The sequence below is a fragment of the Drosophila subpulchrella genome, chromosome X (genome assembly GCF_014743375.2).
Source record: "Drosophila subpulchrella strain 33 F10 #4 breed RU33 chromosome X, RU_Dsub_v1.1 Primary Assembly, whole genome shotgun sequence".
Lineage (NCBI taxonomy): Eukaryota > Metazoa > Arthropoda > Insecta > Diptera > Drosophilidae > Drosophila > Drosophila subpulchrella.
In genome coordinates this window covers 8,012,032-8,035,624 of record NC_050613.1, presented here as the reverse complement: position 1 = coordinate 8,035,624, position 23,593 = coordinate 8,012,032, and the positions used below count along the sequence as shown (strand labels likewise).

The 23,593-nt window shown below is 38.5% G+C and overlaps 2 protein-coding genes across 7 annotated transcripts in view; one reads left to right on the top strand and one right to left on the bottom strand.

Annotated features, from left to right (window-relative positions):
* The window catches only part of LOC119556455, a 115,555-nt gene that overhangs the window by 79,979 nt on the left and 11,983 nt on the right, over positions 1-23,593 (bottom strand). The window lies entirely within an intron of this gene.
* On the top strand, positions 16,359-17,142 carry LOC119556458 (V-type proton ATPase subunit F). Its single transcript, XM_037868704.1, has 3 exons — positions 16,359-16,553; positions 16,615-16,693; positions 16,743-17,142. Exons 1-3 carry the CDS (start codon positions 16,392-16,394, stop codon positions 16,967-16,969), a joined length of 468 nt encoding a protein of 155 aa, XP_037724632.1. The 5' UTR covers positions 16,359-16,391; the 3' UTR covers positions 16,970-17,142.

Sequence of the window (23,593 nt, the reverse complement as noted above, 5' to 3'; positions counted from 1 at the left end):
ATGCCCCACATCCTGCCAGGCATCCAGCATCCAGCATCCATTTTACCACTCCGACTCCGCCTAATTAATAAGGATGCAATCCAATTAGGAGCGGGCAACATCAAAGCCAGGCGACCAAGCCTCTCAGGACGATCAAATATTAAATAGGCACAAAAACTAAACCAACTGCGACAACACTCGCCATAAGGCAATTATCATTATGATAATTAAAATCTATGGCTAATTGTAATGGGAGGCGTACAAGGGGCTCTAGTCCATCAGACTAAATGCAAATAAATCTGCTCCCTCATTACCTTCATCATTATTCCAAAGTTGAGCTGCGGAGTGGGGGCAGAAGTCGAATACTCCACCCAGCTAATGGCATTCGGGGATGAACCGGGGATAGGATGCCCTTACCTGGATTATCCGGCCAACTATGCCGGAGTTATTCCGAAGCCACAGGCATAAAGTATTCCTTGTAATTTCGTGATAAATATTCATGGGGAATGGTCACAGACTTCGCCGAAAATTCACTTCAGCGCTGAGATTCTTTCCAGTTAAATTCCCTAGTCAAGCAATTTGCTTGGCCGTTAAGTTGCTTTCGGGATTCAAGATAGATTTATTACCCAAATATATTTGGTGAAGTGCTGTTTCCCATGAAAGTAATAATAATCCATATTTGATAATATTTTTTTAAAATATATTCTCAGCGTTGATTTTTACTTTCATGATTTGCTTGGCCGTTAAGTTGCTTCGGGATTCAAGATAGATTTAATATCCAAATATTTTTGATGAAGTGCTGTTTCCCATGAAAGTAATAATATTCCATATTTGATAATATTTTTTTAAATATATGCTCTGCTTTGATTTTTACTTTCATGATTCCTGATAAATTCATTGCCCAAATAATTTCTATAAAACTATGTTTCCCATTAAAAAAAATAGTTAAAGTTCAGGAGAAACTTATTTGATGTGTGCAATTTATGCTGATCAAAGTTTTAAATAATAAACATGAAATATGTAGATGGGTTAATTAAATGATAAGTAGAACAGTGAAGCTTCCACTTAAACTTTTTTTCCTGGAAAATGTACATTTCAGTTTCTGCTTCGTCAAGCATAAAAGCGTGTTTTCTTTTCACAGGAAAAACGCTGCATACTTAACTTAATGAAACTATGGGATAATGATGGTCTGACTTATCTTTATTATTAGCATATGTACATTAAATTGAATATAAATAAAAATGTTTCACTGGATTGGATTTGTAAAAGCGAATTAAAATTTATTCTTAAATTTTAAGTTTGTCAATTATAACTAAATAAAATACATTTTAATTGCAAAAATTAATAAAAAACAGCAATTACATTTAAAATGTTGTCGAAAAACCATATTCTTTATTGTATTGATTTGATTGTCCCAATCTGCTTTAAGTTAATACCTAGCTATAAAGTATATCCCCCTTACAGATACTAAAATGCACCATTTTTTTTATTGAATTTGTGTTTTATGCCACAGACAATGGAATTTGCAATGCGCTTTTCCTTGGCCTACAACTTTGTTGGCACTTTCGCTGATGTCGCTCCTTTGCCAACTCTATCTCCCTATATTTCTGTGTGTGTGTGAGGGAATTTTCCTCTATCCCAATGTGCGTGTATCTGTGTACAATGCATGCAATTTGAGCTTACTTTTGCTTTACGACAAATAAACATCTACGACAACGGCTCTTAATGTCGCCACGCTAGGGGCAGCATTTTTCCCGCCTTTACGACCGCTCTGCTTTCGCTTTTCCCCAGCCCTTCTACCTCCCTCCACCCGCTTTTCCGGGCTTATCTGCATCAGAGGGCCATGTAAAACTAAAAGTCTCCCATTGTGCCGGGCCAATAAAATGCATTCACATGCGTTCCGCAATGCGAGGAGCATTGTTTGACAGCTGTCAACTGGCAAATCCCCCCCCACCATCAGCCCATTTTCTATGCCCTGGCGTTTTTCCTCCGTCCGGAAAATGGATAACGGCGGAACGTCGATGGTCCAACGGGACCCTTGGGTGCCACTTCAGGGGAAAATCGCAAAGCCATCGGGCGACCTTCATGGCTGCAAAGGGTATACCAGTGAAAAGTCTAGAATGCAGGAAAAAAAAACTAAGGGGCTCTTCACAATATCCGATTTTTCTGTGCTAATGGAGGAATGGATTGAAGCCCAAATTCTATTTGAAGTCCACGAATGCCAAGCAAAAAAGGCATTTTCAATGACAAAAAACGCACCAAAAACTGGGCTTCACTTGAAAGGAATGACCCATAGATTCTTTTCATATTCCACATTTAATTTTACCCATAAAGTGACCTTTGCATATATTTCAAAGCGTTTTCATAAATCACAAAAAATGTCAAAGAAGTTAGTATTCATTTTTATTTCACAATGCTTTTTAATTTTAAAGAAGTTTTTTCAAAAGCTGTCTTTGGTTAAAGCTCGATATAAAAATGTGGGCCATATCAGGGTCTACTTTCAGAAAATTTTAACATTTTAGAGATACGTTAATTTTAAGAATCAAAAATAAGTTCTTTTTTAAGTCAGGCTTTTGTGAATATTTTTAAAATTGCTGAAATTTACCTTAAACATGCATCTATAGTATGAATATGCATTAAACCATGGCTTGGAATTAAAAAATATCTGTTGAAAATCTGTAATCTGCAAGGTCTTTGGATATTCCCCCTTTATCCTCGAAAAGGAGCTTGTATCTACAAGTATCGAATTGTTTGTGCTTCTCCGACACTATTTGTTGTCGTACATCAACGGATTATGGCTTTGCGGCAGATCAGGCGGCGGCATTAATTGCTTAATCGATTGCCGTAATGTAATGGGAAGGTGTTAAGTGGCCAGTCGGGTAATAAGACCCCGAAATCCGGGACTGCAGGTGGATGGTTCCGAGACTGAGGCAATTAGCTGCGATGCGCGTTCCGGCGGGCAATAAAAATGGGTTTCCTGTCGAGGGGGATTTTAAACGGTTGCCATGGCAGTGGATGAGTTTCCGGCGAGGGGGGGGGGAAACAACAACAGCGTCTAGGAAAAGCGGATATGCTGGGAAAGCGGGTCGAAGGTTGTGGAAAAACAACGGGCGGCGGAAAGCAGGAGTCAGTCGCAGCAGGAAGGAAGTGCTTTAACGATATGAAAATCCCGATGTTGGCAAATACTTAATATTATTACGTTTACTTTACGACATCCCGAATGCCGCACATTAATGCCTTAAAGTTTTGTAAAGTTGTTAAAGCTTATTAAGAAAGTAAGCAGTAAGTTATTGGAAGTAAATGTAAGTAGCTTAGATAAATAGTTTGGAACTGCCTAACTTAAATTTTAGTTGGATAAATATCCATTTTGAAATACAGACACAAAAGGGAGCTTGTGTATTCCCTTAATGTTAAATTTTCAATACCAATTTAATAAGATATATTGTTATGTAAAGGTTTTTAATGATTTTAAAATATTTGTATCTAAGTCGTATATTTAAAATGTTATTAACAGCTTTAACCAACTATAAAAAGCGACAAAAAATGAATTTTTATTTCTCTCACTAGGAAAACACCATCCCTATTTAAAAATTTGTAAGTCTTTGTATCTCAACCTTAAATTTTAAGTGTGTTATTAGCAGATTCAGGTTTATTTTGGTAAAGTTCCTTTACTACTATTAGTTCTTGGTGTCCATTAAATTAAACTAAATTAAATTGCAGTTCTCCTCGACATGATTGAATGGTTTCTGGGATATTCATGGGCCTCTAGGAGGAGTTTCCCGAACAACGGCCACTGGGCGTTTCCAGAACGTGGCTCGTTTAAACGTACCGGAGACGATTTTATTATTGCCACTGCTGGTGGCGTTGTCGGCAACGATGGGTTAATGCCATTGCCAATTTCGCCACCGGCTGTGTCCGACGCGCTTAGCACTTGTTTTCCTACGTTTTTATTTATTTGTTTCTTTTTTTTTTGTTTCGCCGCATTGTTTCCGTTTCCGCTTGCCTTTGTCTTTGTGTGCGCTGGTGTGTGTGTGCCGCTGTGTTTGTGTTGGTATTTGTGTTTGAGCTTGGCTTTTGAGGGGCAGTTTTTAATAACGCGCGTGGGCTGTCAGCCGGATCGGCCGAACATATAGAGTAAGGAACGGCGTCCAGCAGCTTTGGCCTTAACTCCAGCGGCGCATCATCAAATTTTATGATCGCACTCAAACACTCAAACACTGAAACACTCACGTGCCCGGACGGCAATTAATGAATGCCGGGCCGCGTTTATACGTCCGTATTCCGGCGGAACAATTCCGCCTTTTTATAGTTGCCCCATAAAATGGGTGGCCTCTGGAACTTTGCACACTGGGAGAAACCGTTGCGCTATTAAAAATAGTATTAAACGGTGTTTTTGCTTTGCCGATAATCTTATCTAAATAAGAAGTTACTTTTACATATCCATAATAGATTTTACCATAGAGGTCTTGCTAACTATACTTAAAAAGATATCTATGCCACATAAATCACTAGGGTAAATTTTATTTTAGGTGCCTGAAAGTATGCAGTGAATAAACACCTGAAATGACATTTTAAAGTTTGTTCATGTGTGGAAATATGAAATATTTTCCAAACAGCTGGAGAGTGCTTTTTTAAGAATTCAGAAAAATAAATAATGCGTTATTCATTGATTTCTAACAATGGCAAAATAACTCTCATATTATTTTTGCAAGCCAGAAAAGAAGGCTTTTAACATTTTGCTAAATCTGTTTAAGTTATTACATCATTTTATAAAAAGCTTAGAATTTTATTCAGTGCAACCAGTTAGACAGCAAACATAATGGATTTGTATCGCCTTTAATTGCAGGCACAACGAAAAAAAATCCGAATGGATGGGAATTTTCATATTATTTTGAGTGCCTGTATCTGTCAGTTTAATTAATTTGAAAGATGTTTGCAATTTATGCCCCGCGCACCATCAATTAGTCTCAATTAAAGCCTAGTCTCGGGCCACATTTGATTTTCCGGTGCCTTTCCGGGGGGCTTTTCCGGCCGGGCCATCCAATTCAATCCCATTTGAATCCCGTTTCAGCCGCCTTTACTTTTTCTTTCAACTTGACGCCATTAATGGCAATGTTGGTCTTTGGGGCACATTTTCCAGCTTTTAAACTTGACTTCTTTGCTTCGCTTTTCTTTATTTTTTTCATTTTTGGTTCTTGCACGACCCTCTCCTGTTGCTTGTTTGCCCAGTCCTTCTTCTAATCCAACTACATTTTTTTTTGAGTTCTTACAGCACAAACTTTTGAGCCTGCTATCAAATTTTATTCACACATTCGCGTGCTCTTTAATGGTAATTTGTGCCGGGAAAATTCTGCTATAAAACTATGACCAACAGGCGTCAAGTTGCCAACGATGTTTGCCAACAACCCCCAAGCCCCCTCTACACCATTTCCACCCCCATTTTCCGCCCAGCCCCCCCCCAGTCAGCCAGAATTTTTTTGCGGTCTTCCATTTCGTTACTATACATAAATTGAACATTTTGCCGCAATGCCGCACACATTTTGCCTGTTGCTCGGCAGAAACAGAAACAGAAGCAGAAACATGGCCTGAAAGTGGGCGGAAAGGCTGGAAAAGCTGGAAAATGGGTGGGAAAATGGGGCTGCGCTCGAACAGATGGCAAACCACTCGACGCAGACAAGGACGATGTAATAAAGTTAGAGCCTGTCAGGCGGTGTGCCACAAAAGAAATGCGGTTAGACGGAACGGAAAGAAGAGCGCCGATCCCATGCCCACGCCCACGCCCACACCCTGCCCCATTTTCCATTTCCACTCCCCATTTTTCCCCAACCTCCGCCGCTTTTACCGCCTCAAAACCCATGAACATGTCATTGTCAAGGACCCGCTAACTGAAAAACACAACTCATAAATACGTCGCACACACATCCCAACGGCGGGCAATCAATAAAGAAGCAGTCCGACTCATAAATAAGTGAATGCCCCACCGGATCCGCAACCCAAGCACTGCCTGTGGTTACGCAGATCCCCGGGATGCTGAAAATTCTAGCATGTCAGGAATGCCGAAATGCTATGGATGCTAGGGAGCCGGATGATGCACGTCTGGTGGCCAGATGAAAGTCCTACGCCGAAATCCCAAACGAAGCAATTAGCATTCCAGGTGAGCCTCCTTTCAAGTGCACTGCGAATTATGCTACTTATGAAAATGGATCCCTTAATAAATATTAAATTTCTAATATATTCATATCCTGTACTTGAAACATACTATGAATATCCTATAACTTATAAGTTATAAGTAGATGTCCGATTTTATGTGAAATTGTTTTTATATCAACCATATTCACCCATCTTTTATTTATAAAAAAATATTTTCAACAAATCCAAAACTATATAACTTTGATTTTAAAAAATGTCAACCAATCAAAAAGGGTTGTAAATCGTATATAAGGAAAACGATTTTATATTAAATTTATCGTCTTATCATTAGCTAAGATTTTGCAACTTCCATGCCCATAAGAGGCAATATAATAACAAATGAAAATATTATCATTATTTCTAATTCTCATTTCTTATTAAAGAAAATATTTCCTTTATATTGGGAAGATTATTTAAATTAATGCATATTTTACTCAATTAATTATTTACTTTTATGATGTCTGAAAATAATAATAGTGGCTAAAATTAATATATAAGATTCTCAACTTTAACAGTGTAAGCTTTTGAAAGGTAAATTTATATAATATTGCCTTTTATATACCAAGGATTTAAAATACCAAGAAATTTAAATATATAAAAGACAAATATTTCATTTCTTATTTTCCTTTGATTCTTTCAAGACTCTCTTGTAAATTTTCTCCCAGTGCTTCCATTGGAAAGGTGCTGTCCAGTACAGTGCCGGCCATGGCACTAGGTTGACCGACCGTTGGTCATCATTAGACAGATTTTGAGACGCAGGACCGCTGCGTTGCCAAGGATTAAATTGTGGACTGGGGCTCCGTTCCGTTCCGTTTGGACATTTTCAATTGTTGCCATGACCATGGGGGTTACGGTTTCCGGAAGCTATGTGTGTAACTACCAGCCATGCAGAACTGCTGGCCTGGCCAGCTGTCGTCGGCTAGGGGGAAAGTGAAAGTGAAAGTGGACCGCAACGTGGACCCAGTGCGAGTGCCAGGCAAGCAAATTAGCTAGTTGGATACTCCACTCCGTCGAGTGAGGGTGTTAACCAAATCCGCACTTCATGGGGCTCATAATTTTCCACCCACCAGCTGCCTAATTAGTATAAATATTTGTGTATATGGACCGAAAGTCGAAGAAGTTTGCAGGCATTTAAGCCGACAGTCGGGGCTCATGAGCTAGCCCATTACTTTGGCAGCTGGGGTAATTAATTATGTAAAAAAGAAATTCCTTTCTTTACTTTTGTATTTTCTGTTTTTTTTTTTTTTTTTGTTTCTACGCCACAAAGCAATTAAGAACGACGCAAATCTCGCCGTGAGTCCCAGCTTCCAGCTTTGTATTTTGCATTTTGTATTTGTTTTTACTTAAACAATTTTTGGATTTTTTTTGTTTTGACGGAAAGAGGGGGGCGGCTTTGTTTTGTAGATTTCTAATTACGACAGCCTCTTGGACGGGGCTTTTGTGGGCTTTCGGCCGAAGTTCCTTTCAGATGCGGCTTAATTATGTCTCCCCATGGCAGCCGGGAAAAAATTCAAAATAATTACGCGGGGGTTGGAAAATTTCAGCAAATTGAAATTTGATAGAATTATTTATGTATGTATGGGGAGTTATACTCTGTTGCGTGCGCAGCCCAGATTTGGATTGGGGCGATATTTCTGGGGGGATTTTCCGAAATGGTGTGTGTGAGGGGGCCTTAGAGGGATTTACCAAAAAGCACCCACTTTCCACGGCTGTTTGTGCGGCGTATGGCCTAAGCTCGAGCGTAAACAAAATGTTAAAATACACACAAAAACGTTAAAATGTTGCCGAGTCAGGTGAGTGGCGCACAGTGAGTGCCGAAAGTCTGGCCACGGGGCGCAAAAAAGCGGAGTGACGCGAGGCAAACAATTCAATTAGCCAACCGGCTCTGTGTGAGTTGCATTTTAATGTCCCGGCTAATTTGTTTTTATTTTTGGGCCCCGCCGAATGGGTCCGCAATATGGTTCTGCTGGGGACTTACCTAATTTATTTTGAGATCATATTCGCATATTCGTTGCATGTGCAAACCAACCTTTTAAGCAAAGAAAATTCGAACTTGAATTTTTACTAAATATGATTTTATTTTTAAGCTCTTAAAAACAATTATTCAATATTCAATAACATATTTGGATGTGGCTAAGCTGGGGACTTACATAGTTTATTTAAAGATCATATTCATATCATAAATAGAGAAAAGCTTATTTTCAATTCTTAGACATCTTTAATTTTTTAAAGCAATTAGTTACAAAAGAATGTGGCTTGCCATATGAACAATTTGAAATTTTGTGTCTTCTTCTCTTGGTAAATTTTTAAAGATCATAACATATTTCTAAATTTGCTTGCTTACCTTTTGAAACATTTTGTTACAATATCTTAGTAACAAACAATTGTCTTATGGTTTATTTTTGCTTGTAAATCTAACATTTTCAATTTTATAAAATGTCTAAGGAGAAAGATACCCCCTTATCAAAAATTATAGATGATCAACCTTTTACCTTACAGCTGAACTATTTAAGAACTCTTTGCGAACAAACTCACTTATTTAACCTGGTTTTTTTTTTAATAATCATCTCTTGAACTTGAGTAAACGAAGCAAAAGTGATTTTCAAAGTTTTGAGCGAAGTTTAAGGATCCCAAAAGTTTGGCCCACAAATGCTAACCTAAATTAAGGAAGACCCACCGAGGGAGAAGAGCAGGGGGGATAATAAGGAGGAAAGATGCTGAAACTTCCGGAAAACTTAATAAACTGTCCAAATTTTGAGTTGCCCGTATGTTTGCTCCAGAATTTACCTTGGCTTCCATTGTTCAAGTAAACAAAGATTCCTTCCAAAACTTTCATTTTGGAATTTGTTTGCCGAGTCGCTTCTGCATTTATTTTTTATGTCTGCTTCTGAAAATGCTGTTTGGTTTTTTTTTTTTGTGGGGCACAAGATTTGCTGTGCTCCAATCCAATACGTCATAAAAAATATTGAAAACAAAGTGGAAGCCCAATGAAACACTCAACTACTAGGATTAGACCCTCGTTTCATATTTTGTGGACTTTGGATTTCTCCGTCATCTCCTTTTTTGCGGTTTCTCCTGTCCAAACACACTTTCGAGATGGCTGCGAAAAACTTTTCCCGTAAAACTGTTCAAATATAAGTTGTTTTCGGAGGGCTGTGGACTGGCTTTCCCCGCCCTTTCTCCTCCATATGTGTGTGTGTTTGTGTGAGGGAAATGGAAAATGGAAAGGCAAAAAAAAGAAGATAGCTCTGCCTGCGGTCGCTTTGGGCGATTCTTGGTAGGAAAAGGCGAAAGGAAAAGTAAGCGGGGGAAAGTGAAAGTGCAAAGTGAAAGTTGGGCGAAAGTTTTTCAATTTGTTTATGCATCCAGCACACAGATGAGTGAATTATTGCATTAGAAATATGAGTCGGACTCGTCCTGGAGTCCAATCCAGCAAAACAAAACCGTTTTAGTTCGCCAAATAGCCTTTGAAACATTTATGCAGCTGGTTTTCTTAATTAAATGGACTTAAATGCGGGTTGGCAATGAATTCGGCCCGGAAATGGACAATAAAAAATAAATACCTACTATTCCTAATGAAAAATCCATACCTATTTGGCATGATGTATTACCACTCATATGCAGCTTGAAACCTAAACATCAGCTTAATTTACTCAATATAATTTTGGATTTTACCTGAGCTCTCAACCGCTTTCCCATAAATTTTGATGAATGTTTTTCCACCTCTTTCCACACCGCCAAAAATGTGTATTAAATAATATTGATGTTGATGGCAAATAAATAATTAATTTATTACACGCGGCGGCTTTATTGACAAACAAAACAGCAAGGGAAAATTGCAAATATTATGGCATATGTATACATATATGCGGATATATATTTCGCATTTTTGCGTTGGGCATTCAAAATTATGAAATGACAGGCAGGGCGATGATATTTCATTTACTTTGTGCTGCCTGCTGCGGAAATAAGAAATGTGAAAGGGAAACAGCGGGGGGCTGGGGGTGGAAAATACTATATAGGTTCTTTGGAAAATCGGATGGGGATTGGAAATGTTGTGTTTGCTGGCGCTCTTGTTTCGTCATCGTCATCGCCATCGGCCACTGACAATGATGGAGGAAGATTGATGCCTTTTCCCCGCCTCCAAAACAGCACATCGCCACCAACTACACACACATGTGTCTGAGGAAAAACTCCGAAAATGAAAACAGATAGAACAAAAACAGGATCCAATATCACTGGCTTATTGTCAATCTATTCCTGTAGCAGTTCTCCAATTTCGATTGCTCAAAAAGTTTCAAAGTCATTGGTGGTAACAATGATATGGCGTTTTTAGGAGCTCCTAATTTTTAATCATTCCTAGTTACTTTCACTGGCTATAAAGAAAATTACGCATTTGCTGGCTTAGTTTCTCTCTGTGTATACATTAAATTTGCCAAAGTTTTGCCAATATCCCAGTGTCATTCGAGTTGAGCAAATTGTTGCATAGTCCCCTGTTTCGATTCCGCAGCACTTTATATTTCTTTTTGTAGCCCCACCACAAGATGTATCATTGGGAATCGAAAACAGTTGGGCGCTATTAAAGTTGTATATTCTTAAACGCGCTTGGGGACCTTTTCTTGATACGCACGAATATTGGTAATGAAAATATTGTAGAGGAAACACTTAATCCTATTTAGATTTGTTCGATATAATTTAATTTTGCAATATACATAGGCATATATTACATCACTTTAATACACTTTAAAAGTTTCCTTTTTAAATCGAAATTAATCTTGCCTATATTCGTTTTAAGATGAATTCCTTTGGAATTCAATTGTATAATGGTTTTTATTTATGTTTTCTTCAATCTTTCAGGATAATCCAAATATTTTAGTATACTCTGAGATAATATTTTAGTATACTCGCCAAGCAAGGAAAATACAAAGACCGAGAACAAAATGCAGCTTTCAAGCACGAGTGTTGAAGACCGAAGGTACTAGGTTTCAGAACCTTTCGGTCTACAATCAAGTATGAATTATTCCCAAATCTAGTCATATTTGTACTAGAAACAAGTACGATGTATTAATAAAGTAAGAAAGTTGCCGGCATGATTTAAAGAGGAATAGTTCATCTAAAATGTTCTCAATGTAAGACCTTTTTCAAAACGAACGGTCTTAAAATGGTAAGCATGAAATCGTTCTCAAACCAAGACTGCTTGCGCTTGATTTTAGCACGGTGTTTTTCCCTGAGTGTACGGATGCTGTTGTTAGAATGAGCTCGAAAAGTTCTCAGCCTGAGCACATGGGAAAACAGTGAAGACACAGCTTTTTATCACAAAACGTTTGCAAATAAACGAAAGCTGAAAACTGAATTAGAGTTTGAGGTAAAACATTGTTTGTCTGGATTTTTGCATCCGCATACTCAGTTCAGGAATGTTAAGTATAAAGAAACTGTACCCTGTACAAAATGTTATTATTATTTTTAAAACCCATATACCTATAGTGTTATATCCAATACCCCCGGCTACCCAAGCGGCAAAGTTGTTGGATTACAGAATTAGTCTCTAATCACTGCTGGACATGGTACAACTTAAATAAGTGATTTCGATTAACTGCACATAGGTATGCCTTTTGATTTTGAAATTCGCTTCCAGTGTTGTGGAGTAATGTAAAAGGCTAGTACCTCCGAACCGACCATTTCGACTGCTCTTAAATGCAATGAACATGCTCGCTTTTAATTATTTAACCTGTTTTCCCCACTGACAGACGCTTAACAACTGAAATGGAAGGACTGTAAATGTGGGTCCAACTCTCTGGGCAAATTTGCGCAAATGTGCGCTTGTATTGGCGCACTCACACAGCCGCAGTTGCTCACACACACAGATACTCACACACACACAGTCACACATGGCCGTGACAAGAAAATGCAATTATGGAGCGAAATAAAACAATCAGTGGCAATCGCTTTGGGAAGCCCCTGGCCACAGTGGTCCAGTGCGAACTCGAGTCCAGTTGCGATTCCGATTGCAGGAGTCTAAAGTACAGGAGTCCTTGGAGTCCTTGGAGTCCAGAGTCCGCAGTTCACGGATGGCGGTCCGAATGTCCTGCGGCCACGTTTTGGCTGCTCGGAAAATATTAATCACTTCAAAGGCAGCGAGAATCAATAATTAAAGGGCAGCCCACGAGGGAAACGGCAAACGGCAAACGGACAACAGCTGCTCGTGCTGCCATATCACGCATACGCACCGCTGGCCGTGGGAAAAAAAGGCGAGAACCTACGGCGCCACCGCCATTTGCAGGTGCACGAAAAGTTATTAATGGTTTTTGGCGGCTTACGCAATTTGTGCTGTTATTAAAGCTGCATTGCCTTGTGGCCGGATGGGACTGTGGGTGGGGCTTTGGGTGGGGATGGGAATGGGGATGGGGATGGGGATGGGGATGAGCCGTGCTGCAAGGACACCAGTGTGCAGTGCAGCATCTGTGTGTGTCTGCGGGCCAGGCTTAACTTTTCCTGTGGCCAAGGACTCGCCGTAAACCGCAGACATGTCCTTAATGAGAATTCCTCGTTCCAATCAGCCGTGGACTCGAAAACAAAGCGATTGCCGGCCAAGGAAGTGCGCGATAAAAAGTGCAGTAAATAAATAAGTGCGCGGCCGGCCACTGAAGTCTCTTTGATTTGAAATCACTTAGCGAAAAATCTCAGGTTCGTATTTAAATCCCTCAAAAAGTAATCTCAGGAGAAGAGATTTTTATATAACTGGACTTCTAGTAAATAGTTTGCAAGCCGTTTTAGGCTATCTAATGCTATAAATTCAAGACCACATTTTCGTAAACTGAACTTGTTCAATGACAAATAAGAAATTCAGATCTTTTCAAAAACGCTTTAAAAAATATATAGATAAATGCCTTTTTATTATATTTTGTTTTATATTAATGGATTACTACAAAAAATTTGAAAGACTATTTATGTCCTTCTCCTTATAATTTATGCAATGCTATTTGTGAGTAAGTGTCTTAAAGAACATCATTGTTTTTTATTTCAAATTCAAGTACTTGTTATTCTGAATACTAAAATATCCGCTTGGCTTAAAATAAATTTAAAATAATTTTTAGCTATATTTTTTGTTATATTGCTATAATGAATTCCTCCCTAAAATAAGAATATAGATAGTTTTACTGTATTACAGTGTATACAATTCCATTTGTAGGCATTTCTCCATGGTTTCTTATTTTATATTGGAATATATATAAATTATATTTTACTCTATTCGATTATATACAATTCTATTTGTAAGCAAGTGTCCTAGAGATCTTCGTTGTTTTTACACCTGTAAATCGTATATTGAATGGGTAAATTATCGTCTCGGTAAAACAGTACTATAAATAGATAGCCAAATCCCAAAAATCAACAAAATTCCATTTGCCCCTTGTGTGCACTTGCGATTCGGCCAAAATCAATGAAGTTTTAATTTCTGTTTGAATTTCTGGCCGGGATGGCTGCCATTCGGACATGCTGTCTGCAAATATCCGGAGAATGTGGCATTTTTGTGTTTGCCGGGCCAAACCAACTGCACATATCTTTGGGTCTCCTCGCTCGGATCGAACGTAGATACACACATACAATCGGATTTGGCCCTGTCGTTGTTAACGCATTATTCACTACTAACGCAATAATTCGCCGATTGTCGGACATGCCAGGGATTTGCATACAAGTGTATGTATTTCCCAGGGCATTTGAGTTTCAGTTTAAGTTTAAGCTGGAGCGGTGTGTGTGCTTTGGCCCATTGAGAGGGACTTATGCCGTTTCAGGCAAGAGGGGACTTAAGTCCATTAAGTCCGTTCACTTCACTTCGCCATTGTTGACAGTGTGTCTGGGAAAGGGGCTAAGCTCCTGCCAATCACATCAACACCAACAAATTAAGTGAAATAACTGCATTACTTGGGCTTACGGCTTGCCAGTTTATTGAGTAATTATAAGCCAAAATGAACTGAATATCTAGATGCTAATAAAGGCATTTTCCCAAGGCATCAAGTCTCTTTAAGATATTTACAATTTTGCTGAATATGTCCTCGACACACACACAGTTCCAAAATATGTGAGCTGATGTCATAATTGAATTTTCGTTTCGGGCTTCATTTGGTCCCAGCGATCCCGAAGCCAAGCGCCCAAAATGAATAATTAGAATAAAATGCAAAATTAGAACTAATTTGGTTTTTTTATTAAGGCTGCACATTGTGGGCTATCTCGCTGGGATGGAGATTGAATCAGGGGGCTTACGACTTAAGCTGCCCGAATTTGATTTATCGAAAACTTAATAAGAACGTGGAACCCTTCTCCAGCAAAGGCAGTTTCTCAAAAGTTCATCGGTTTGGCCTCAAACTTCTTGGGTTCGATTCCGAAAAACAAATGGCTATCCATTTGCTTGAAATATATATTTTTAATTATTATTTTTTTGGTTTTTTTGACTCTGGACCCAAAAAGCACGAAAGTGAGCAGCCAATATCTAAAACAGTAAAATTCAACAAGAAATAAGTGGTTTTCCTTTTTTATTAAGCGTGTATTAACCGCTGACGTTCAGATCGAACTCGATTTATTGAAATTTTTGAAAAAAGTGCCAAATAAACCGCTCCGCAATCTCTCCGCACCAACTATAAGTTAAAAACAATAAGTTTTATTAGTTATATTATATTTTTAATTAATCGTTTACCAACCGCTGACGTTCAGATCGATTCAGGGGGCTTCCGTGGGGGGCAGCTCAGATTTGAATAATCGAAAATTCAGGAAAAACGTGACAAATACACCACTCTCTGTAAAGGCATCAAAAGTTTCCAACTCGTCGGTCTACAAACCAAAATCCAGGTGGATCATATCCGGGATTATAGTCAACTTTTAGTCTCCAAAACATGAATGCGATAAATCCTTCGCTCTTCAAATGCTTTATGTCATCGGCGGGTACGTAGGCTATAATCTCACAGTTCTCGTAATCTGGGCTAACTACTTTTCGCTCATATTCTGGATCGTTAGGACTTAAAGGGGTAATCTTCTCCACGCGCCATGTATTCACATTAATGATCTTTTTTTGATTTTGGATGATGGTAAAATAACGGTAGAGGGCTGCATCTGTGACCATTGGAAGGACGAATTTAATGGCCCTGAACGCGATATAACGAACAGTGTCGCCAGCAGCATTGCTGGTGAGCGGATCCATTGGCATTGTTAGGGAGAAATTTGGAAACCGAAAATGCGTAGAAAAATGTTATCGAAATAAAAGTTACAAAAATACTCTTGAAAATTTTGTACCTTAAACACACAAAAATATTATAGTACTAGTCTGTACGGATACTGTTGTTAGAATGAGCCTGAAAAGTTCACAGCCCAGGCAAATGGGGAAACGGTGAAGTCACAGCATACTTTTCACAACATTTTTGAAAATGTAAGACCCTGGGGAACTGAATTAGACTTGGGGTATTACGTATTTTTTCTGGATCTTATCATCCACACATTCAAAGCAGGTATCTTAAGTGTTAAGAAACCGCTTTTCATCGAGAAGGATTTTCACCAATTGGCTAGTGTAAGGACCAAAAAACACAAAGGAAAAGTGGTTCCTTTTTGGGCCGTGATTTTTAAAGTTTTAGGTGAAAATTTTATATATTCGTCACGCTAATTCTTGAGGAATCGCTGTCCATGGAGAGTATATTAGAAAAATATTAATATTTCACGAATTTCATAATTAATGTTGAAAAGTCCATATATTTAGAATATATATTTTTAAAGCAAGTCATGGTCACCTAAATTCTTTACTTACATTTGTAAATTTTTATTATTTAATTTTGAGGCAAAGACCGGGGCTTTTGAAAAAATATGGCGATAAATCGGGTAGCGGATGCCATATTTTATTTGTTTATTTATCGTACATTTTATTATTTATTTATTGAACTGCAGAGCTAGACTCTAATTGCAGTTGAAAATATTATAGACTTAAATAATTGGAGTTAGCTGCACAAAGAAATGTTTTTTAATTTTCAAATTTAGTAACTAACTTATTTAATTGCTTGATACTTTTATACATGTTTTGATTAAGGTATATATTTTATTTTAGAAAAGGGTAGTAACGTTCATATACTGCTGGATTTGTTTTTGTGGCTTTCTATGATAATCCCAACATCTGTTTATTTTCTGTCCCATTGTTTTATTTTTTCAGCAGAGGCAGGGGGATTAGATTTTCCAGGGATCATAGTAAGATGGCGTCCAGTCGGAAAAGGAGTCTGCAAAAGCAGGAAGAAAGGATGTCCGAGGAAGGCGATAAATCGGGCAGCGATAGCGACATGAGCGATGTCGACATGCAAGCGTATACGTTTGTAGACGATCCGAATGTCCTGCGAATTGCGATCATGGCTGATCCCGTGGGTGCAGGACTTCATTCTGATCTTAGCTACCCAACTGACCTTGTACCATCGCTTTTAGGAGGTTACACTGGGCTTTCTTCTGGCCGGCATTGGCTATCAAAAGGACAGGTTCCGCAACTATATGATGGTGGAAAGCGGTGGGTGCCCCATCGATTAACAGCAACTAACTCATTTTCGATCCAATAGAAACGTTGCAGGAGGATCTCGAGCAGTTCTTTCTGTCGATCTATAGGCGGTCCAATATTGGCATCATCATCCTGGATTACAATACGGCCAAAAGACTGCGCGCCCTGATACAGCGATGTCACCAACTGCTCCCCGTGCTGGTCACAGTGCCCAATAAATCCTCACTGACCACCTATCTGGACAAAAAGGATCGCAACCGGCGACTTCGCCAGCGGGACGCCTACTAGGACCTGGTATCTGGATGATGGATCTAAAAATGCCCCCTTGCTCTGCCGCAAAATTTAGAAAATAAATAGAGACATTGAGAATATATTTGTAGTAGTGGTCGCCAGGTTTTTTTGGTTTAAATATTTTAAATTTGTATATAAGAATAAGATTTGTTTGCAATCCCATGGGGGAACTTATATTAAATTAGGCTATAATTTGAAAATTTATGATAAAGCTATATTGTAAAATTACCACTTAAAAAGAAAAAAAACTTACTAATATATTTAGAAAACCAATTATCCCTTTTTTTTTTAATTTACTTCAATTTAATTTATATTCTTTAGAAAACAGAACCGCCAATACACATAAGAACTATTTTTTTTAAAGCTGCAAATGTCCAATTTAAAAATGTACAGGCTTAAGATAAGAATTTAAATTTTTTATATTATTTAAAGTATTTCAATCACCTAAGTGCCTCAGTTTCGAATCGATATTTATCTTCTGTGCACTCAATTTGCTAGCGAACACCAACTCGATTTACTCCTAGTGGTTTCACAGAACCAATTCCCAGATAATTTCTATGTGGCTCTGGCCAAATAAAAGCCGAATAGACTTTGTCGAATTAAAGCCAACCATCCGGGAATCGGAATTTTATGCAGACATCAATTGGATTGTTCGGATTGGCGCTTTCGTTGGCCATCGAGTTTCAGTTTCAGTTTCAGTTTTATTTTCAATTTTGGTTTCAGTTGCTCTAGCGAATTAATTACAATTACCTTTACCTCCGTTCGATTGCACTTGGCGGATGTTTTTGACATGTCCGCAAAGCATTTTCAATGCGAATGGTTTTCTCCGAACGATTTTCCTCGACTTTCCCAGAAACTTTGTGTGTGTGTGGGAAAGCCTGTCACTGGCAGAGTGGGAAAAGTTATTTGGCCAAAAATTCGCAGAAAATTGAAACAGAAAACGGAATATTGGCCGTCTTCAAAGGGGATCTCTGAAGTTCTGAATTTCCGATACCGGATGTGAAATTGGGCATCTGATGGAGCTGATGGCTCCATGTCGGAGTAGTTTCACCTGTCCCGAGCAGGCAAAAAGTGGCTACGGGGTCTTAAAGTCGATCGACATCTCCTCATCTGCCAATCGAAGTCAATCGCCAAATGGGCGATTAGCTCTCGGGGCCATCTAATTGAATCGTTGGGCAGTCAAGCAGCCGGAAACTCGACTACTTGAGTCCGTAATTTATGCGCATACATTTGGGCCGCTTTTGGCTTGTGGCCAAATGAGTGTGGGCCAAATCAAAAGCACGTATTTGCTACAAGGCTGGCGAAAACTGTCAGCAATTAATTGGGTTAGTTGCGGCAAAGTGAATTAGCGCCAAATCTGTCTCTCGAAATCGCGCCCTCCTTAATCCGCAAATCTTGCTGTCTGTATTTGGGCTCTTTGATTTTATCGGCGTGAGAAAATCAAAGAGCTCTTTGAGGCTCCATCAAAAATGGGGCTCTAGGGTGGGGAAATTCAAGGAAAAGCTGCCGTTAAAACGCCCTAGGTTCACCCAGTCTTAACTGACACACATGCAAAGTAAAGTGAGGAAAACGCAGTTCAAGCAACAAAATAATCAGTTTTGCATCTAACTTACTGGGAAACAGGAGTATTTCAGAAATATTTTTCATTGACTCTTTTCTACTTGCTTTAAAGACTACACATAAATAAATATATTTATTTTTCATTTAAAAGTGCTCTTATATTTTCCAAATTTAAATTTTAAAGAGTGTTTTTTTACTCATGTTTTTTCCACATTTTATATAAAATGTATTAATATAAAATGTTTGTTAATTCTAAATGTTTGATAGGTATTTTAAAAATATTTTTCATTGACCTTTTTTATTTGTCTTAAGGAGTTCAAAGATAGGCTACATGATAAAATAAATTGTTTTTTATAATAATTTGATTGTTTCTTACATTTTCCAAATTTAAATTTTATTTTTATATTTAATATAATTATTTTATTAATGTCAAATAAACCTGCTTTCAAAATATTTCGATTTTTTGCTTGACTTTGATTTAATTATATTTATATTACAAAAACTTTAAAATAAATTATAATTTAAGTCTAATTGTTCACTTAAAAGGCCATGGCTATTCTTAAGCTTTCATTTAAATATTTTCCCCTCCAAATTTACCTTGTTCCTATCATTTTATTGGGGGTAGTATATTATTCAAAGATTAAACTACTTGTTTTAAAGTTAAAATTGTAAATTGAAGCACCCTAGATTGTCAATACTTTTCAGGAGACATTTTCCAATTGCGCAGCTCACAGCTCATATGAAATGTTGGCTATAACCTAGTAAATTTTCTTTCCATATTTAAGATTCCACATTTTTCCCCGGTGTAGGGTTGCCCGCCTCTCGAGGACAGGTGCTCAAGATGGCTATGAAGAGATGGCACGGCATGCGTAAATTTAATTACACTTATGCTCGTGGACGAAGTTTGCTTGGCACCCAACTCATGTCCCGATTTGGTGAGGATTCACCTCAAAGCGGCCCCCGGGCGACAGGAGCTGCCGAGTTGGGACTTTATTAAAAGGGGATTCCAGTGATTGGGCTGCCAGCTGGCAGGAGGAGAGGCTCTTTCTTCAAATAACACTGATTTGCCCTGGCTCAAAAAGTACGACAGGCGAAGGGAGAATAATAATAATAGTAATAACAATGCTTGGAATTTATAATGTATATATAAATTTATTGATTCGCAGACTGCATTCCTTGAAAGGGCAGCCTTGTTATTTGCATTTCCATTCGTAATTGGCAGACCTTTTGCAGCACTATCTGTTTCTGTTTTTTTTTTTTTTTTTTTCTTGGTATTTATTTTTATTCTTTGCCTGTGTAGAAAGGTTTTTCCGTAGGCAATGCTCAGATAATGCTGCACAAAGCTTCAACTTCAATTTCGTCCAACAAAAGACTCGGGCGAACAAACAAAGCAGCGTCAAAAAAGCAAGGGGGCGGCAAGTGGGGGTCCTTGAGCAAACAATTACAGCCTTGAAATGTATATTCCAGCCACCTTTTTCCCGCTGCCCAGTAATATTCCATATTTATATTGCATATTTCATTTTTTTTTTCGTTGCAACAGGCAGGCGGAAAATATATAAGATAAAAAGAAAAAGACTGAAAAACAGCAGAGTAATAATTTGATTTTTGAACATTCCCTCCGTCGGTAGTTCACTGTATACAACATGCCCCTTGTCCTTTGTGGGGCGAAACTACGTTGAATTTTAATATACCCGGGCGCATAAAAGTAGAATTGCGTATACGCCGTGTTATCGGTGGAAAATAAAAAAAAACGCAAATCCAGCGATTCGAGAAAAGGGGAAAATCGGCGGATAGAATGTGTGTGTGTGTGCGCCAATTTTTGGGGGTTGCTCATCAGTTTTCCGGGATTTGGGCTTCAGTCTCGCGAGTTTTCCCGGAAAATTGAAATACACGCAACCTGCGCCATTGATACGAATGCGGCTTAAGTGGCTGGTATTGTTTCTACATTAAAATATCATTAATTTTCATGCCTGGCTGTTTGTTGTGGCTCCATTTTCTCGGCTCTCTCACTCGGGTTTTCCTCGATTTTCCCCTCGATATTTGACACCCTGCTTCATAAGTGGATGTGTGTGTGTGTGAAGCCATTAAACCGAGGCGTGAAATGAGCGCATATGTATGCATGATGGGGCAGGACGAAAGGTTTCAGATTGAATTTCATGTTTTGAATACTTTGCAATAAGAAAAATAATAACCAAACTTTCCTAAAAAAAAAACCAAACTTTCAGAAATGAGAAACAGCCATAGAAATGCTGAATAAATGAATATAGAATTACAAAAAGATTTAATTTTAAATAAATCACCTTTATCAATCTATTAAAGCTATCAGATGCATATATATCTACTATATCTGGTTAACTTTAATTAAAAATACCTCTCCAAATATGCTTGTGGCGACTTGATATTGAAATGTATCCTTCCCAGGGTTTCTATGGCACTGTGTATCGTTTTCAATTGTATTACAAGTGCTTGCCCCGAGTGACAAATGTACTTTGCCTCCTAATCCCCTGAAAAACACGATTCCAGTCAGTTTCTAATGGAGCTGACCGGATAACGTGTCCCTGGTCCAGTGGCCATTTCAAGCCAGATCAAAAAAAAAAAATGAAAGGACTGAAACTGAGAGCCTTTAAATGGCACACAGATAAGCCGACAGTCACACTCACACATGCGTATTCTGGCCAAATAAGAGTGGCAACATGGCCCAATAAAAAATCAAAAGGAATAAGTTGTTAATATTCGTACGGTTTGTTTTTCGCTCTGTCTGTGTGTTATTTTGTGTGCGTGTGCCGCCTAAGCTGCCAATAATGACAAATACATATACACGCTGGCAGGATGAACAGGACGACACCCACACACGCTTACATAGCTGGCACAATTGGCTCTAAAGCTGTGCGACGTCTGAGTGCCTGGATACAGGGTCATGCGTGGGAGGTCCTGCCATACCGTCCCACCCCCTCTTGCAGTCCTTTTTCATCCCCTCCCCTTAGCCAGGCTTATACGCTCGGTTGCCTGCCCCACCAGCACAGGGCACAGGACTCACACACACATATGCCGCTTACCTGTCAATGTTGGCATTAAAATTTGCCTTTCGTATGACAACCCACACGCGGAACATCCGAGGGATGCAGACAGAAAATACACAAAAACGAAGTCCAGCACAGCAACTGGTCATAAAATACATAATTTTCCATCACATTTGCGTATAAAAATTATCCAGGTTCTTTGGTTTCACAAAAAATTACATGTGTTTTTAGGTGTCTAAAAGTAGGCAACAATATTTTTTTAATCCAGTTATGCCCTGGAAAAGGTTAATTTTTTATGTCTTTAATATAAAAACTTCAAAGGGGGCTTAAACTTTTTCAAACTGATTTTATGCTCATTTACATACAATTGTCCTTTTAATGCTAAAAATGCTTTAAAAACTTTCCCGTAATATTAAACTTAAATGTATAATTCAATAAAGAACTCGCTTCTACTAAAAATTACTTGTGTTTTTAGGTGTGTAATAGTATGCAACAATATTTTTTAAATCCAGATATTGCCTTGAAAAGATTAATTTTTTATGTCTTTAATATAAAAACTTCAAAGGGGGCTTAAACTTTTTCAAACTGATTTTATGCTCATTTACATACAATTGTCCTTTTCATGCTAAAAATGCTTAAAAAACTTTCCCGTAATATTAAAGTTAAATATATAATTCAATAAAAAACTCGCTTTGAAACAAATGTTCTCAAAAAAAAGCCCAATTTAAAAACCAGCATTTTTCCTAACTTCCTTTTCTTATAAAAACAGATGTGGCTGTTGTTTTTTGCTGTGTGGTGACCCACCTTCAGTGGCCCGGAGTGAAACATGTTAACAACCAGGGTCAGGGGCGTGGTGCGGTGGGTGGTGGTTGGATTTCTGGGTACTTCACCGACAGCCTCGTATTTTGGACCAGTCTTCCTGCTTTCCGCATCCCAATTTTTTTTCTGGGAGTTCTGCGGAGTGGTGTTGGTACTGCTTTTACGTTGACGCGATTTTCAACATGAGTTGAGGCGAATTGAATCAGGGGGGGAGATGGGTAGACAGTGAGGTTGGGGCTGAGGCGACCCCCAATCAATCACTGGAGAGCCCAGGCCCATTTTGGCAATACCCACCAGGTGACCACTGTGGACCCGTTAAAGTGACGCAATTTGTGTGAGCTTAATTTGTCGCTCACCTCGTACTTTTCCATCCCCAGTCATTTGTGTGTTGACCTTTTTAATTAGCAAACAAAACTTGTTTTTTTTCCAGCAGAGTGGCCGCAAGGAAAACATGGTTGAAAGCCAAACAAAGCGGTGGCAACAATCTAAAACAAACTGAAAGTTTCATAATTAAGTTAGGCGAAAAAACTGTGTGTGGCACAAAGGCCAATGGCATTCCGCAGCAAAGTATGCAACACTTTCGACAAAGCAAATAATCGCATTTGCCGTCACGCACACCACACACACATGTGGAGAAATTCTCGCACATATATACTTCGCCATGCCATTTCCTGTCACCCACACTAGCGGGAAAAAAGGTCCTCGAAGTGTAACGTCAAGAAGTCTGAGAATCACTCGACACATCGCCAATCTTCGCAAATAAACAGTTGCAAACAGCAACTTGTTAGCGAGGGCATTTTATATGTATGCCAGGTAATGTGGATGACATTGATTCCTAAATTGGCTTGAAAATATTATATAAGCAGTACTTAATGTTCTTAAGATTGAATTTTGTGCTTATACACATGAGTTCTTCAGAGCAAGAGGAACCACTATTCCCCACGGTAAAAAATGTGTTAGTACTGGTCATTTAAAGCCATCCGTAAATACCCAAAAATATGAATCTGCGAATTCTTTAGAGCAGGAGGAACCACTATTGACCATTGTAACAAATTTGTTAGTGCTAACCATTTAAAACCATCCCCGAATTCCCAAATATATGAATCCGCGAATTCTTTAGAACAAGAGGAACCAAACGAATTCCAACAGACGAGCTCTGTGTTATTCCCATTGGCAACAGATATTTAAGACTTTTATATTTTTGACCATTGAATAACTATTA

What these genes read in the sequence shown, in the direction of transcription:
- LOC119556458 (XM_037868704.1), top strand. Translation starts at nt 16,392, where the DNA reads ATGGCGTCCAGTCGGAAAAGGAGTCTGCAAAAGCAGGAAGAAAGGATG. An exon ending in TTGCGATCATGGCTGATCCC is followed by an intron (nt 16,554 to 16,614) that starts GTGGGTGCAGGA and finishes CATCGCTTTTAG; the next exon opens with GAGGTTACACTGGGCTTTCT. An exon ending in CTATATGATGGTGGAAAGCG is followed by an intron (nt 16,694 to 16,742) that starts GTGGGTGCCCCA and finishes TCGATCCAATAG; the next exon opens with AAACGTTGCAGGAGGATCTC.